Genomic DNA, 16,475 nt, shown 5'->3' with positions numbered 1-16,475 from the left:
TACAGTACAAAAATCAAATGGCGTGGCGCAGTGTGTCGCAGGGCAAAACTAAAGTGGCGCACAGTGCAAACTCAAAATGCGTGTGCCACCACTTTAGTTTTGCACTGCGCCTAGTGACTTTTGCACTGTGCCACTTGACTTTTGCACTGCGATTTACATCTCCCTGATTGTAGTTTGTCCTTTTGGCAATATCCAAAAGGACAAACTACAATCGCAGCGCAAAAGTCAAGTGGCACAGTGCAAAAGTCAAGTGGCGCAGTGAAAAACTAAAGTGTTGGCACACACATTTTGAGTTTGCAATTTACCACTTCAGTTTTGCGCTGCGCCACTTCAGTTTTGCACCGTGCCACTGCACTACGACTGACTTTTGCACTGCGCCACTTGTAATTGTCCTTTTGGCGTTCCATAATAATGCAGATAAGAAATGTAGACCAACAATAAAAAAGCAAGCCTGAACCCACCGATGGCTAAATAGGTTTATACTGACTGTATAAGCCTTGGCCATCTTCAATTTAAAATAGCAATATACTCTTGTAGTAAATAACTATTGAAGTAGTGGTAGAAAAACTATGATACTCTCCTGGATGATGAATGACAACATCGATCATGAATGACAACGGGATAAGATAAATGACGTGCCCTAAATTTCAGCCAATCAAATTGCAACAACCACCAGCCACCTCCTTAGGCACACCCACTTTATTACTCCAGACACGTCCACACGTACCGTACCGAAGCCTGGGAGAGGATCAAGGAAATCGTGAATCGGGCCCGGAAGTAGCTTTTTTAAAAACCGTGCACGAGGTACGTAAAATGAACACCTTTTTTCTATTTTGGGGTTTCTACCTACTTTTTTTCCAGTTTATGAATCATTTAAATGCGTTAGTGTACCTGACTGACTTTCATCTGTTTTTGCCTGTACTATAGGCCTAGGCCTAATAATCCAATTTTATTCCATTGCCAGGCACCCCTGAAAGCCGCAGTCTGCTTTTCATCGGCTAGCCAGGCCAACTGTACCACCAGCAGTACACAGCTAGATTGCTAATTCCCGGACCGGTACCTTGCCGAGGCAAAGCGTAGGCCTAGCCTAAATCAAGACTCCCAAACACATTTCGTTTGTAGCCGGTATACGATAAACAATTTACCAGTATGGTAGACACACAAGTCAAAGTACAGGTAAATATTGGCTATACAATAATAATATTCGCTAGCCAAGCTAGCTAAGCAGTAGGCCTAAGTAAGTTGAGGATAGGCCTAGGCTATATAAGAATGCTGTAATACCTATCTAGGCCTAGCCCCCAGTAAGTTGCAATATGTGCACATATGGATCCTTCTTTCTAAGTGATAGCGTGGTCCAGGCCTGAATGGCATTAATCAATCAAGAGCATGCCATAAAATAAAAATATTTTCTCTCTTCTATTTACTTTTTCTGGGATTGCAGCAACTGGATTTAATTTATTTTTAACTGTATTTTTATTGTAATTTCTCAATTTTAAATATTTAATTAATTGGTTGATTGCTTGTGTTCTTGTCCCCTTCAATTTCTAATTACCTTAAAAATCTTTAATTTAAATAATACTTTAAACAAATTCTGTTTAAAGCTGTTTAATTGTTAATTGCCTTTTTATTCTTCATATTTTAATTGTGCCTTTTATCAATTTTGTATGGTTTAATTGTTGAATTTTAACTCTCAAGCCAAAATTACAAAAATTATAATATAATAATATTTTTTTCTGTTCTGTTCTGGAATGCTATAAGTCAAAAGTGATTTCACTGTTGCGTCCATCGTTAGAAAATGCTCTACAGGCCTATATAAGGCTTATAGGCACCAGTGGTTTTATGAAATTTATAATCCACTGTGAAATTTTTTCTTCTATTTTGGCTTATGTATAGTGATTAAAAAAAAAGTTCTCTTTCAGAGATTTGGTGCACAATGTTTAAGTTACTAGCATTATAGGACATTAGTATATTTAATCCTCTGTTCCTTGATGTTCACTAATGTGTTGTGCTCTAATTCTTCAAGTTAGTACCTTTATTCATTCAGGGATTTTGTAAGTTTTTATGTGAGAGGACTCCCTTGAAAATCAGCCATGCTGAGTGGGACGTCCTTGTTAGATATTAATAATGAAAGAAAAATCTTGAATACATAAAAAATCTCGTACTCGGTTAATAATACAATACATATTCAGTAACCATTGAAAAATATATCTATTTTGCGAATACTTATTGGATAAACTGATATAAACAAGATTCTATTGGAAGTTACCTGTGAAAATTAATGGAATCGTCTAATTTAGGCGTAGACCAACAACATTGCTTCTGATGTGTGTGAATTACCATTTGATTATTTTGACCCTTGCAACTCGACATGCTGTTATCAATTTTACTTTTGGGAGGAGTATTTTGGACCATGAATCATTAATTTCCATAGACTCTAGTTTCCATGATGACTATCTACACTAAGGAAGCTTGATCCTGAAACTCGGCATAGAAAAAGAAAATTTGAAAGAAAACTCAAGCATTAGAGTGTTGTAGAGGATTTGTTGGTTTTCAGTAATCAGCCTTTGTTTGATGAAATGCCCATTGTTAAATATGTTTGGAGTTCTGTATATTTTGAGTTGACAAGTATATTTAGTGTTTGAGCATTATTATTTTTAGAGTAGTTTAACAATTTCCACCTAACAACTTTCAGAGCAGCATCTAGTACAAAGCAGTTTAAAACGGGTAGTAACCAGTATGTGTGTGTGATGAACCATGGTGGTCTTTGTGTCCCATTTACAGTACAGGTATATTACAGTATAATAAATTAAATTACTCCAACTAAAAGTTCTAAATGTAAAAAAAAAATTTTAACATTTGCCTACATGATAATTTGAAATCCATATTTAGAATCACAAAAAATAAAAAAATATAATAAACCACAATTATTGAAAATGATGCAGCATTATTCCTACCCACATTTACTATACTGTTTTGAATTGCATATCAGATTATATTTTGATAATGATTGTACAATAAACCACAACAATAAAAAGGAAATACAGCTACGTCATTAACTTTACATATTGCCATATTTCCTAGTTCCAATTATGCATATCAGCATAAATTTTCCTTTAGTATAAACACTTTCATGCCATTTAATGTGGAATAGATGAGAGAATGATTGTAAATTCTCAATAAATTTCCAGGGTTGGGGATTAGGTAATGCAAACATTTTTTTGGAATACTGTACACCCTTGTAGATATTCCGTTGAATACAGGTTAGCACACTGTGTTTTGCATGAGACATTTATGCCATTCTTCCTGTCCTAGTGTACTGCTGCAAAAAATTACCCATGTGGTTGGCACCTGCAATTTGGCCTAGTCCAGAAGCATATTTATGTGGTGGGGGTGCTGATGAGGACATGAAGGTAAAGTGGGGGGGGGGGTGGCTTGGTGATTAAGCCCTAGCTCGCAAAGTAAGGTGATTTTTTACTATTTGAGCATTAGTTTTTTTGCTTCAAACATTTTCAATTGGGGAGATTGGCATAGAGGGCGCAAATTTGTTTAGTGGGCGTGGCCCCTCGCACACCCCTAGATACATCACTGGCCCAGTCCAGTTCCTTAGTCAACCACTGTAGGTTGTATTAAACAGCCCATCAGGCTTAGACGATAAAATAATAAAAAGAATAAGAAACAAACAATAACAAATCCTATGCTTAATATTAAACCTCTTTATCAAGGTGAGTGTTATCTCATAGATAAAATGATAACCTTTGCACAGCATTTTGGAGGCCTGCCTTTAGAAGTACAAACAACAGTGTGCTACAATTGTAGAGGTGCGAATGTACAAGGCCATACAGCATTCACTTCTATTACTAAGCAAGGTTTTTTTTTTGTGCCTTTTTTTTGTGCCTTGTTAATATGGAATGCCAAAAGGACAACTTTCAAACACAGTTGATTTTCAAGCACACTCGGTTTTCCAGGCACAGCCGGTTAACATACGCGGTCGATTTTCAGCTTCCCAATGAGTTACAGTAAAACTTTGCATTAGCTATCCTAGACCAATGCTGTCTCATCTCGTTTTAGTGTTTTATAAATATATTTATGTTACGAAAAATGCTCATTTTAGTGGTTTATAAATATTTTTATGTTATGAAAATGATATGAAACTGCTATCAAAACCTGTACCTGAAGTACCACTGCATTTCTGACATTACGTAAAGAAAATAACTGAGCGAGATAACATGCAACATGAAGCTTTTTTTCTTTTAGTGGTCCTATTGTTATTTTTATCAAAACTAATCACAACGTTCACATACTAGAGAGTAAGCGATTGAAGCGAGTGCACTCTCTAATAGATATAAATAATGCAATATGGTGATGTAAACAAACCCGTAATTGGACTGATTGTAAGTTAATTATTATATATTGTGTAAATGATTAAAATGTAATTGTATGTTTTTTATATTATTAATATTATAAGTTAATTATTAATATATAAATATTTTGTGTATGTACATCAGAATGAAAAAATTGAAAACCACATTTACTTTTTACATTTTTTCTAATATTTATATTTTTTTTCAGTTGGTAAATGTTTTACAAAATTTTTTCAACAGCAAAAGGATTGGGTTATTGCAGGTGGAAAGTGGAAGAGGTCGTCAGATCTCCCACTTCATCGAAGTCAGAGTGTAGAATTCTCGGTAGTAGCAGTTGATAGTCTCTTCATATCATGCTTTTGAATGCAGTGCGTACATTCAACTGTCTTCATACTCGTTTTATTTTATTCTTTTTCCGAAATGGTCATTTTACAATATTGCGTCTTACACTTTCAATGTCATAGGTTTTTGGCACTGATCATGGGCATAAGAGGCGGGGGTTCAGTCACTCCCAGTTGTTTTTGATTCCTTGAAGGAAAATAACAGACAAAAAATTATGTTTAAGAGAAATTTTATGAAAATTTTTGAAATTACCATTCTCAAATGATTAAGAGATCTTAATGTCCAAAAAACATAGTTACGCAAATATTTTGTGTTTTATTTAACATCCATCAGTGGAAAACAACTACAGTATTTTCAGCTGTACTAAAAGCTTTGATGGTCTTCATTTATTCTTGACTAAAATGTGTGATATGAATGTTTTATTCTTCTAAAGATATGATAATTAATGTTTTTACTTAGCCCTGGATTAGACAAGCTTTCTTCAGATAATGTATTTAATTCTTTATTGAGTAACTGGCAAGCCTAATATTGTACCTGTCAACACGCTAAGTGCATGTTCTTCATTCTCGATGTATCATGTATCTGAAATCCCTAGCAAACTGCAGTGTCATTATCAGATTTGTGTTTTCACAGTCATGTAATTGATTTATCATCAGAACAGCTCCAACACATCTATTCATCATTATATTTTGCTGATTCAAAAATGAAGCAATCTACAGTACATTATTCTTTCATTTGGTTACCATATTAATTTGAATAAATGCCCTGCTGCATATTATGTTTTAAAAGAGGGAGGGTTTTCAGTTAGGGGAGGACATATATATTTACAGTGTAAAATGAATATGTAATATACTCAAATAAATGCACTATATATCATGAGGTTTAATTACTGACACCAGTGATCATCTATGCGAGTAAAATTTTGCTTTTCATTAGTTGCTATTTACAATGACACATATAACACATTCGTAGTGGGTAGTTATTCAAATGCTGTTTTTTTAATTGTAGCCGATTGTATTCAAAGCTGGGTGTTTATTTGCATAAATGTATTTGTGTTTGACTTTCTTCAAGATCATTGTCTCCCATTATCAGCATTTATGATGATGTCATCGTTCAATATTTCAATATGGTATTTTCGAATGGCGAATCGCCATCTCTTACTCTTTTTAAAAAACAACTGAAATCACATCTCTTTGACTCAGCTTACTCAATAATTTATCGGCCATTTTATTTAATTATTATTTTTTTCTTGAGTGGGTCGTTTCCAGGTGTTGTAAGGGAATGGGTTGGCCCGGTGATCCTGTGAATTATGTTTCCTCTGGGTCGGTCGGCTGGCCCTCAAAGTGCGGAAGAACAGCACACTGACTCTTCCCTAACGGCACGGTCTCGCACCCACTTTGCTTGCTTTCTTCACTTTCATTGGTCTTTTTTTATTGGCGCATAGAGACTGCTGTATTATGCGCCATATAAAATCCATTGATTGATTGATTGATTGATTGGTTTCCTACTTAAGCATTACTATTATCACTGCCTACGTAATGGCTGATGTGAGTAGCCATTTGGAATGTTTTATAATTTTTCATTTCTTTAATATTATAAGTAAGTACTTGCCTATTACAGCATAGCTTTATATGATGCTGTAATAACAAAGTCTCATTATATAAATACTTAGGCAAAACTTTTTTTTATACCTTGTTTAGCGAACCCTCTGACCGCCAAAAATGGTAATTTTGAATTTAATTGTATAGATTTAAAGGATTTATCAATATTATTACTGCACTGTTTAATTCATTATTACAATTTTATTTTTATTTTCTCTGCCTAGGTGGTTTTGGCAAAATCATTTTGCTAAATGGAAAAACTTTATTTTAATTTTTCTTACCGCCCGCCTCTTATGATCTTAAAAAAAAACAATAAGTTCTCAAGTATAAAATAGTCATGCCTTTAGAGAATAAATTTTCGTCCATTATCGTACATACAGAACTTTAATTTATTTTTCATTTTGGTTGTTTTATCATATTTTAAGATCGATTCTCTTCTGGAATCTCTACACTTGAGTGAGGATAACCTTCGCGATATTATGCATAGATTGGATCGTGAGATGGTGAAAGGATTAGAAGCAGCGACCAATGCTACGGCTAAGGTTAAAATGTTCCCAACTTATGTGAGATCAATCCCAGATGGCTCAGGTATGATTCATTATGACAATAGTAGTAATAATAATGCTAATAATAGCTTTAATAATTATCATCGATTGATATGAATGTTCATATTCAAGTATAATAATACTATTAAAAAAAAACCTAAATATTATATTTCATTTTAATTATTCTCCTCATCATTATGTAAGAAAAATAGGAAGATAAAATCAAAGAAAAAAGGGGCTAGCTTCCCAAAAAGAGTTTCATGGCCTCTGCCGAGTGGGTCGCCAAAATAATATACTACATATTGCAAAAACAGTAATTTTAATGATGTTTAATTGTTTAATAACACTCTCTAGAATACCAATTTTGATTGTTTTTGAGTGGTTAAACTATTCTTGAGGTTAGCCCTCACTATATTTTATGATTGGCTTAAAATTTACAAAATGATCCTTCTATGTTTGTCTAAAATTTAACCGTCCTGTGCTACCATCCTATAATTGGATGTGGTGTATCCTCATTTAGACCTGCACACACTGTCTAGCAGTAATGAATCACGGTGATGACAACGTGCAAAACCAACTTTAAACCTGGATTGGCAGGCGTGTATCCAGGTAGTACGATGGGTGCATAAGTCTCCACCCAAATCGGAGACTATCTACATTTTTAAGACAGTTGAGAATGTACCGAATATAAAATTTGTTATTTTCTGTAAAAAATATTTTATTTAAAGGGAATCTTAATCTTTACATTATATCCTGCAATCTATTATTAGGCATTTGGGCATTAAAGTTGTCATAGTAATGAAAACTCAAAGCTGCGATCCAACCAGCTCTGCCCCACTGACCTCATTTGGTCCATTTTTTTGCATCCCCTACAATGGCAATCCTGGAGATGGCCTTTGATTAGTAATTCAATAAAAGCAAATACTACTCAAGTCAAACCTGTGCCTCTTTACAATATGGTTCAATACTGTACACAAAGGTTCTCAACCAAAATTGTTCATTGAATAAATTTGAAGGGCCATGGCAAGAGGTGTGATAATAAACTATGGCACGTTATAGCGCCATCCAAGCCCCACAGGAGCGAGCCGGGGAGGGTTTGTACCCAAATTAAAAATTTTTTGAAAATAATAAGCCGCTAGACGCTTATACAGGGCATCTGGACCTAAGAAAGTTACCCTAATTGTGTTTGGTAATGCAAATGTAAAGATATTATATATCACACAATGGGTCATCGGATACAGTACAGTATTTCTTTGCTACCTACTGCTTCCGATTTGATTGATTAAATTGCTACAGTTTATATTATAGGCCTATACAGTATATAGGCCTAGGCCCAGTATATAGGCCTTGTCGGCAAAACAGAATGCAAAAGTATTAAAGTTAGAAATCTAGGCTCTAACGGAAAAATATTATTTTCGGCTTGTTCTCGCGGGCCGCATAACACGCGCGGGTCGCCATTGATCTATTATAACAATCTGTTACATGTCAAATCGTTATAACATCTAATTTCTTATATGTTAAATCTTTATACCATATATCAGTCTGTTTGAACTGTCATATTTTTTTTTTTTTTTACTCCAGAGCATGGAAGCTTTCTTGCCCTTGATCTCGGTGGTAGTAACTTTCGAGTCCTTTTGGTGGACCTACTGGATGGTGGTGTCAAGTTACAGAGCGAAACGTTTGCACTTTCAAAAGATATAATGACAGGTACCGGTGACCAGGTGAGATTGAATAGATATTAGGCAACTTTTGATTGCATGACGACGGAAGGACGTAGAATGTAATGACCTCATCGTGTGGATTCTATGACGCAATTTTGCCAAATTTTCGTATGCAGGGAATATCCTGGTAGGATGGTCACGCATGAGTGATTCCATTCTCGCGTGGCGTTGTAACACAAATTGAAAGCTCACTATTATCTATCAACAGTAGTCTGTTGCCAAAATGAATTTTAAGCTTCCCTAATGAGCGATTAATGTTTGCATTGTGTGGCGCGGTGAATGCAATTGTGATTACCACTCTGTATTCTGTGGTGCGGTGAATGCTATTTTGATTACCACTCTGCATTGTGTGGTGCGGTGAATGCGATTGTGATTACCACTTTGTGATGCACTGAATAATGATCATTTCACACACACTGAAACTGACGTTAAAGATATGTTAATGTCTACCTTCAAAAACATTATTTAAATGCTAAACCTATTTAAATTTTTTTTTACCTTCAAATTGAAAACTTTTTTTTAACTGTACTTTTTGTCTGTGTTGTAATCTCATTTTTTATTTTTTCATTTCAAGTTAAGTTACTTGTATCATTTTGTATTATATGTATTTTGTTTTTAACTGAACCACTTTGGAAATCTGTACATTTGTATTGAAAGTGCATTTTAGGACAAAGAATAAATAATAAATAAATAAATGATAGACCAAAACAAAGACTGCCAAATGACAGGTATACCGTACTATTTTTCTCTAGCTGAATAAATAGATTTTTTTAAACTTTTGACTTTGTATAGTCAGTCTTTTTCTAAGGTTGACTATATTTTTTAATTGCCTTTGTTAAAGGCCTATAAATGTGTCTCCCTCCTCATCTATTTGAAATGCTTATGCACTTGGATTGAATTACTCTACTATTGTTATCAAACAAACATTTACTTAATAATCCCATAGTACCAAGCTGTTGGAAGGAGATTGCCTTACTGATACAAGCTCGTGTTATCAGGCTATACTGTATGCCTGTTGGCTTTTTCACATGGCGATAATACTAGCTTGTTGCAATGCTGTTTTGATGGCCATGAGCACTGAATGGTGGACACGTCCCAGCACTATAGAAGTCTCCAGAAAAATTATTAATTATTATTTGCACTATAATACTCCATGCCCCGAAAGTATTCAAAAAATTAATGATTTCAATTTTTTAAATTTAAAGTCTTCTTATGCCAAATAAAAATAGATATTTCTTGACAAAAATGAAAAATATGGGAAAATATATGGGACTCTAACTGGGGCAATGATGTAATTTCTAACTATTGTATTTTTTTTTTATTGCTTCCTATGCTGCCTTAAACCCTGTCCACACTATCACATTTTCTTGGGCAAAAAACTGTTGTATGCCCATATATAGTCATGATGTGCCTATATATGGTCATGACATGAGGTCATCATGACCATTTTTAATCATGTCACATGATTTTGTCAAATATAATTTGATAGTCTGGCCGGGGCTTTAGATATGCCACTAATTCTGCCCTGATGTCACTTGGTCTTGTACCGACTTTGCTTGCTTTACTTCATTGGTCTTGTATTTTTATTGGTGCATAGAATCCATTGATTGATTGATAATTCTAGCACCATCAGCAACTCAGATGATTTTTCTTGATACTTACCTTTGTTTTTTGTTTTCTTTTCTTAATTTCTTGAAGCTGTTTGATTATATAGCCGAGTGTCTAGGAAACTTCAAAGTAAAAATGGGGATTAAGGAAAAGTTGCCGCTGGGATTCACCTTCTCCTTCCCCTGTTCCCAGAAGGGTTTGACTTCAGGTGAGACTGGCTAGCATTATGATAAATAATTATGAACAAAATGATGGGACTGATGATGAAGTTGAAGGCTGATGTTTAGTCTCTCCCGATTTGATCTCACAAGTTTTCATGCAGTCTCTTGGTCTAGAGAAATTTTGTCAAATTAAAAAACCCCACCCCCCTCCCCCCCCAAAAAAAGGTATTAGTTGCTGATTTGGTTTGCATAATTTTGAATTCTCTCCAAATATGTTTGTGTGCTGACTTTATCAACAATGTCAGCACACAATGACTAAAAAAAAAAAAACTCCTCACAATAATCAAATACAATCGGCCTAAGGGCCTACTCAGACAATCTTGAAAAGAATTATATCTTTCGAGGTGCCCTTCACCTCCTTTCACCTGAATTTTGAGCTCCAGAATTTGGGATGTCTGTAGAGGCGCTGAATCAATTTGGGGGAGATAATGATATTAATTTTGGAGATTTTGATATTGATGATCATGTTGGGGATGAGTTTAGCAACAGAAACATTAAGTCAATGTCATGTACTGTAGGCCTAGTTTGGTGTCAGTGTGTTTGGACCACTTTAAGTTGACAGTGGCCAACCATAAAGTAAAATCATATTGTGTATACCTGGAATCGGCATATTCTCTTGAATTTCTGTGTAAAGCAATGTAGCACTCGGGTGTGTTTTGGTACGAATACCCAATAGCTCTGATGACTGAATCAGTGAACTAACCTCACTTGTATTTTCTTGCTGGCAGCATTCCTTGTGACATGGACTAAAGGTTTCTCTGCATCAGGTGTTGAGAACAAAGATGTTGTCGTGTTGCTGCAACAAGCATGCACCAGGAAGGTATGATAAAAATTTAAATATTCAACAATATTAACAAGAATTAGAATTAATTTGTGTGTTAATATTTTGGAGGTTTTGTTTCAGAGTATGTTTTGATTATTTTAATGACAGAATGTTGAGTTGGATATTGTTGCAGTTGTGAACGACACAGTTGGTACATTGATGTCATGCGCCTACACTAATCCAAATTGCTACATTGGAATGATTCTTGGTTAGTACATTGTGGCTTTCCTTCACTACTAATTTAAATATCAGGTTAATGCACTTTGCATTGTTTGCTAGTTACAGTTATGTTGAGCACAGATTTGCTTTGCACTCAAATTGCATTTGAGAAACCACATCCATTAGAGGGGATGAGGTTGTGTTTCTGTGGTGTAATAGTTAGAATTCACAGCAATAGCATAGAGACCAGAGTTCTAAGTGTTGGATTGGATTGGATTTATTTGGTGTAAACACCAAGGATAGCCCACGAAAGTCTAGAAGAAGACTTATATCCAGTGGAGTCCTTCTGGTGGTGATTAGGCAGTACACCGGGAGACAATCCCCTACTTTTTTCCCGAAGAGTATACTGTGTTCTTTAACGTGCACATGGGCCATAAATGAACAACGACTTAAACGCGTCTCATCCGAAAGACGGTGTACTATTGTAACTTGTATTTCAGCCCTCCAGCTGAAACACAAGTAGAGGCAGTGATGGGAATTGAACCGGGGACCTAGAGATCTCCGTTGCACACACAGTGGCTACCACCAGATTAGCCGACTCAGCTAAGTTGCTCTCTGCTACTGCTGTTCTTGTAAACATTACTGAATTGATCTAGTGGTAGACACTTTTTTTAAATCAAACTTAATCATTCTGTTTCCATTATGTTATTCAATTCATATGAAGTGTAGGTGTCTGTCCAATTAAATTGGGGCAGGGGTTTCCATGGTTTTTAGCAGCTTTGATCTCTAACTAGAGATTAGTTAGATCACAGAAAAGTGGTCTTTAATTGAAGGTGGTTTTTAATTGGAGGGATCTTTAGAGAGAGACCTGTACTGTATATCCTAATTCAGGGGTCAGAGGGCAAAAGTGAATTTTTGATTTAACACAGAGGGCTGCACCCAAACTTTAATGTTTCCAGTCCGTTTCCAAAAACCTTCATGCACTGCTTTTATACCGCTTTACGCTCAGTTTTAATACCACTATTTACTTATCGATGTCATGCTGTAAAAAGCAAGGTGTTTTCTAATACAAATTTTTTTTCGCAATATGAATGCTCTTATTATCATTACCCAAACATGGTTGCCAGGCCACACATAGGCTTTTTAATTAATTTTCATGGGCTGCAAAATAATCACTTGTCAGGCCGCACTTTGCCTACCTGTGTTTTAATTCAATCAAACATATAGTATTGGGAATGGTAATGGTACATGCTGTGTACTAGTATGGGATTTTTCTTTTTTATCTCAGGTACGGGTACCAATACCTGCTATATGGAAGAGCTCGATAATGTGGAATTATGGGATGGAGATGATAAAAAGCCAAGGCAGGTGATAATCAACATGGAGTGGGGTGCATTTGGTGATGATGGGGTCCTAGATGATGTACGAACAGAGTTTGATAAAAAAACGGATGAACTAACACCAAACAAAGGAAAACAACTGTAAGTTACTGTAATGGATTTATAATATTAACTGCTATTGCTATTTTAATAGTAATAATAATAATAATAATTGGATGCAAAAGTATTATTATTACTTGTTTCATAAATTTATTTCTCTATAATTATATTGTTATTAATGTTAATCTTTTATTATTATTATTATTTTTATTATTAATTATTATTATTATTAATTATTTTATTATTATTATTATTATATTATTATTGTTGTTTATTTATGTTGTTGCCATTATCATTGTTTCTGTGGTAGGAATCTTGTACAGGGACATGTTCCTTTTTTGTCTACCAGACTCATTACGTTTTGAGTGAAATAAAATTATGAATGTTATTATTTTGAGATTTTCTTTTATGTTGATCCAAAAAGAAAAATTATAAATGATTCACATACAAATCGCTCACAAAATGTAGTATGTGAATATATATTTTCTCTTTAGGGATCAACAGTTTTATTATTTTTATTGTTACTGCTGTTGTTCTTGTACTATTCTCAATGCATTTATTTTGTTTAAATTTAGTAGAAATATTTAACTAGCCTAGTGTAAATTGTAATAAATATTTGTAATATGTAATGACCTATTAAATGTTAACAACCAATCTATGGTGTAGTCATAGCCATTATATGCTCCGTCAACTAGTTTAGCACCTTGTGTAAATTTCAGATAATGTAATATTTGACCTGATGTTAATTTAGTTGCATGAACATTTTGCGCATTGTAGCATATTCAACTCCGCCGTTCTTCCTTCAGGTATGAGAAGATGATATCAGGCATGTATCTGGGTGAGATAACACGCCAAGCAATGTTAAAACTAGCAGATCACAAGATGCTGTTTCAAGGAAAGGTTTCTGACAAACTTAATGAGCCATGGAAGTTTGAAACACGATTCCTGTCTGACATCGAAGGGTAAAGTACATTTTCTCAAATTATCTTTAACTAGAAAATTTGGACTAGACCCAAAAAGCACTTTAGCGGCAGTGACACAACTCCCTCAATATTGCATTGTATCAAGTTATCTCCTCTCCCTTCCTATAGTAAAATTTTCAGTTTTTTCATTTTTTGATTTGCTCTCCTATACAAACAAGTCCCTAATCATTATTAAATAGTCATTCAGGTGTTATAGGCCCACTGCTACATAGAGCACTATGTATATCATGGATGGATAGATTTATTCGATTTAAACACCAAAGGATTAACCCACGAAAATATGAAGAAGACTTATTTCCTTCTTGTGGTGATTGGGCAGTACCCTACTCTTTTCCGAAGAGTGTACTGCATTCCTTAACATGCACATGGGCCATAATGCACACCGGACCAACGTCTCATCCGAAAGACGGTGCGCTATTGTAACTTGCATTTCAGCCCTCCAGCTGAAATACAAGAAGAGCAGTAATGGAAATTGAAACTGGGACCATGAAGAGATCTCCACGGTTCAGTATACACAATGGCTACCACCAGTTTAGCCGACTGAGCTAAGCTGCTGTCGTGGATGTGTACATGTGTTATGATGTGATCAATAGTCTGGGCTCGAAGCACGAAAAAAAAATTGGTTTGGAAATTTCAACTCCAATCTTAAAATCCAGATTTTATTATATGCATTATCTCATGGCTATGCTGAAAAATAGCATGTACTCTTCTAATATATGCTTTGTATATAAAGTTTCATTACTACTATCTAGTGATGACTTCATTTTTATGATTATGAACTAATAAAAGTACAAACATACAGTACCCATTAGTTGTCCCCATTGTATAAAATATAAATTGCATACAGCAGCCAATTGGTTAACGCCCTGTTCGCATGATGTTAGAGGGGTAGTTTGCTAAATGTTACCCAGCTAAACTTACTACAATATCCATAAGCAGATAACCGTCATTTCACACGATCAAATTCAACCCGTTACATACTTTTTATTGGCCTTATTATCAATGCTACTTTAAGCTGTAGATCTGTTTTTAAATTTTGGTTTTATTAGGTTTCAAAATGTGTTCATGTGTTCACATTCGTTCCATACAGAAAAAATATATTCATCCTCTTTGTTTTGTCATTGTTGCCTTCTATTGGTGTTGTCTGAAATGGTTTAGAATGTTGTGGTAGTTTTTTAAGTAAAAATTACTGACAATAAGAAGAAAAAGAACTGACTGTATATATTTGTAAATTTCAAGAATTTGTTTCATAATGTTTTTCTCAGTATTTAAGTATAGTATATAGCCTAACATTAATTTATATATTATCTATCTGTATTAAGTGATTAAACAATTATGCATCTGTAAGTGATTAAACCATTATCGTTTTGTTTTCTTTATACAAAAGTGATACCGGTGAAAGTTTAACCAAGGTAGCGGAAATTTTGAAGGGCCTTGATGTTAAATATAACCAGCAGGATCTCCACATTGTAAATCTAGTCTGCCAGGCTGTCTCATCTCGTGCCGCCAAGCTAGCGTCAGCTGGTGTAGCGTCAGTTGCCAACAAGATCAACAGGGATAAAATCACTGTCGGAATCGATGGCTCCCTTTACAAAAAACATCCAAAGTTCCATGATCACATGGTGAATTTCCTCGAAAAATTGGCACCAAAGAAAAAAGTTTCATTTATGCTTTCAGAGGATGGTAGTGGTAAAGGTGCAGCCTTAGTAGCTGCTGTTGCCTCCCGAGTATAAAACATGTAAAATTCTACAATTCATTTCAGTTATTTTTTTTTTTTTCTTATATAGACGATATATAGTAATGATGTGTCTAAATATGGTCATGATATGATGTCATCATGACCATATTTAGGCATGTGACATGTTTTTCTTATGTAATATTTGATAGTCAAGACAGGACCTTAAATAGTAAACAGAAAATAGCGAAAAGATCTGCATGGAAATATATAGGTAGAAATAGAATCAATATAAGATAATAAGTCATATTGTACAATTACCAAATAATAATACGATTTTGTGTAATTTTAGAATTTATATCCTCCAAGTAAATAATACAATTTTATATTGCTCATACCAAAGAGTATAAATAGAACAAGAGAGCCAACAACGCTCATTGAGAGCGTAAAAAAACGATACGCTCTACGCAGCTAGTGTAGGACGCCAACTAACGCTTGTATGTGTTTTATTACCCAGTACTCCACCGCGCACGGTAGGTTTGTCTTTATCTGTTCTCCACAAGATACTGTACTTTTGTTTTCTGCTTACTGAGTTTATAGCGGGCGTACTTCTACCGCGCTGCGCAGCGCTGCACTGGGTAATAAAAAGAATATACAACCGTTAGTGGGCGTCCTACACAGGCATGACGTTTTTACGAACGGGACTTAGCTCTCTTGTTATACTCTTTGCTCATACATAAGCCTAAGTCTCATTTTGAGGCCTCTAGTATTAGATATATTAGAACATTTATGAGACTAAGTACATTACCTCTGACAAATTTGTAGAAAAATAATTAAAAGAAAAAAAAAAGATATTGTTACTGTTTTACTTGATATAGCCACCAGATAAACTGAATCAATCCATGCAAAGGGGATTAGGATGTAGACCTCCTATTGTAACCTAAATTTAGATACAATTCTACTATTATAATAGAACATAGTAATTTAGTGTGTATAT

The 16,475-nt window shown here is 34.7% G+C and overlaps 1 protein-coding gene across 1 annotated transcript; it reads left to right on the top strand.

The window, feature by feature from the left end:
- Positions 1–1,023: 1,023 nt before the first annotated feature.
- On the top strand, positions 1,024–15,901 carry LOC117102288 (hexokinase-2-like; the record flags this gene model as incomplete). Its single annotated transcript, XM_033242540.1, is given in 10 exon segments — positions 1,024–1,176; positions 4,602–4,685; positions 6,730–6,892; positions 8,431–8,570; positions 10,269–10,386; positions 11,128–11,219; positions 11,331–11,430; positions 12,670–12,862; positions 13,627–13,782; positions 15,191–15,901. Coding segments are annotated over 10 exon segments (1,419 nt in total). The 3' UTR covers positions 15,537–15,901.
- Between the last annotated feature and the right edge of the window lie 574 nt (positions 15,902–16,475).

The sequence above is a fragment of the Anneissia japonica genome, unplaced genomic scaffold (genome assembly GCF_011630105.1).
Source record: "Anneissia japonica isolate Jap-2015-1 unplaced genomic scaffold, ASM1163010v1 scaffold165_len1371125_cov188, whole genome shotgun sequence".
NCBI classification, from domain to species: Eukaryota; Metazoa; Echinodermata; class Crinoidea; order Comatulida; family Comatulidae; genus Anneissia; species Anneissia japonica.
Note: the sequence above shows the minus strand (reverse complement) of the source record. Positions and strands in the feature narration are given on the sequence as shown.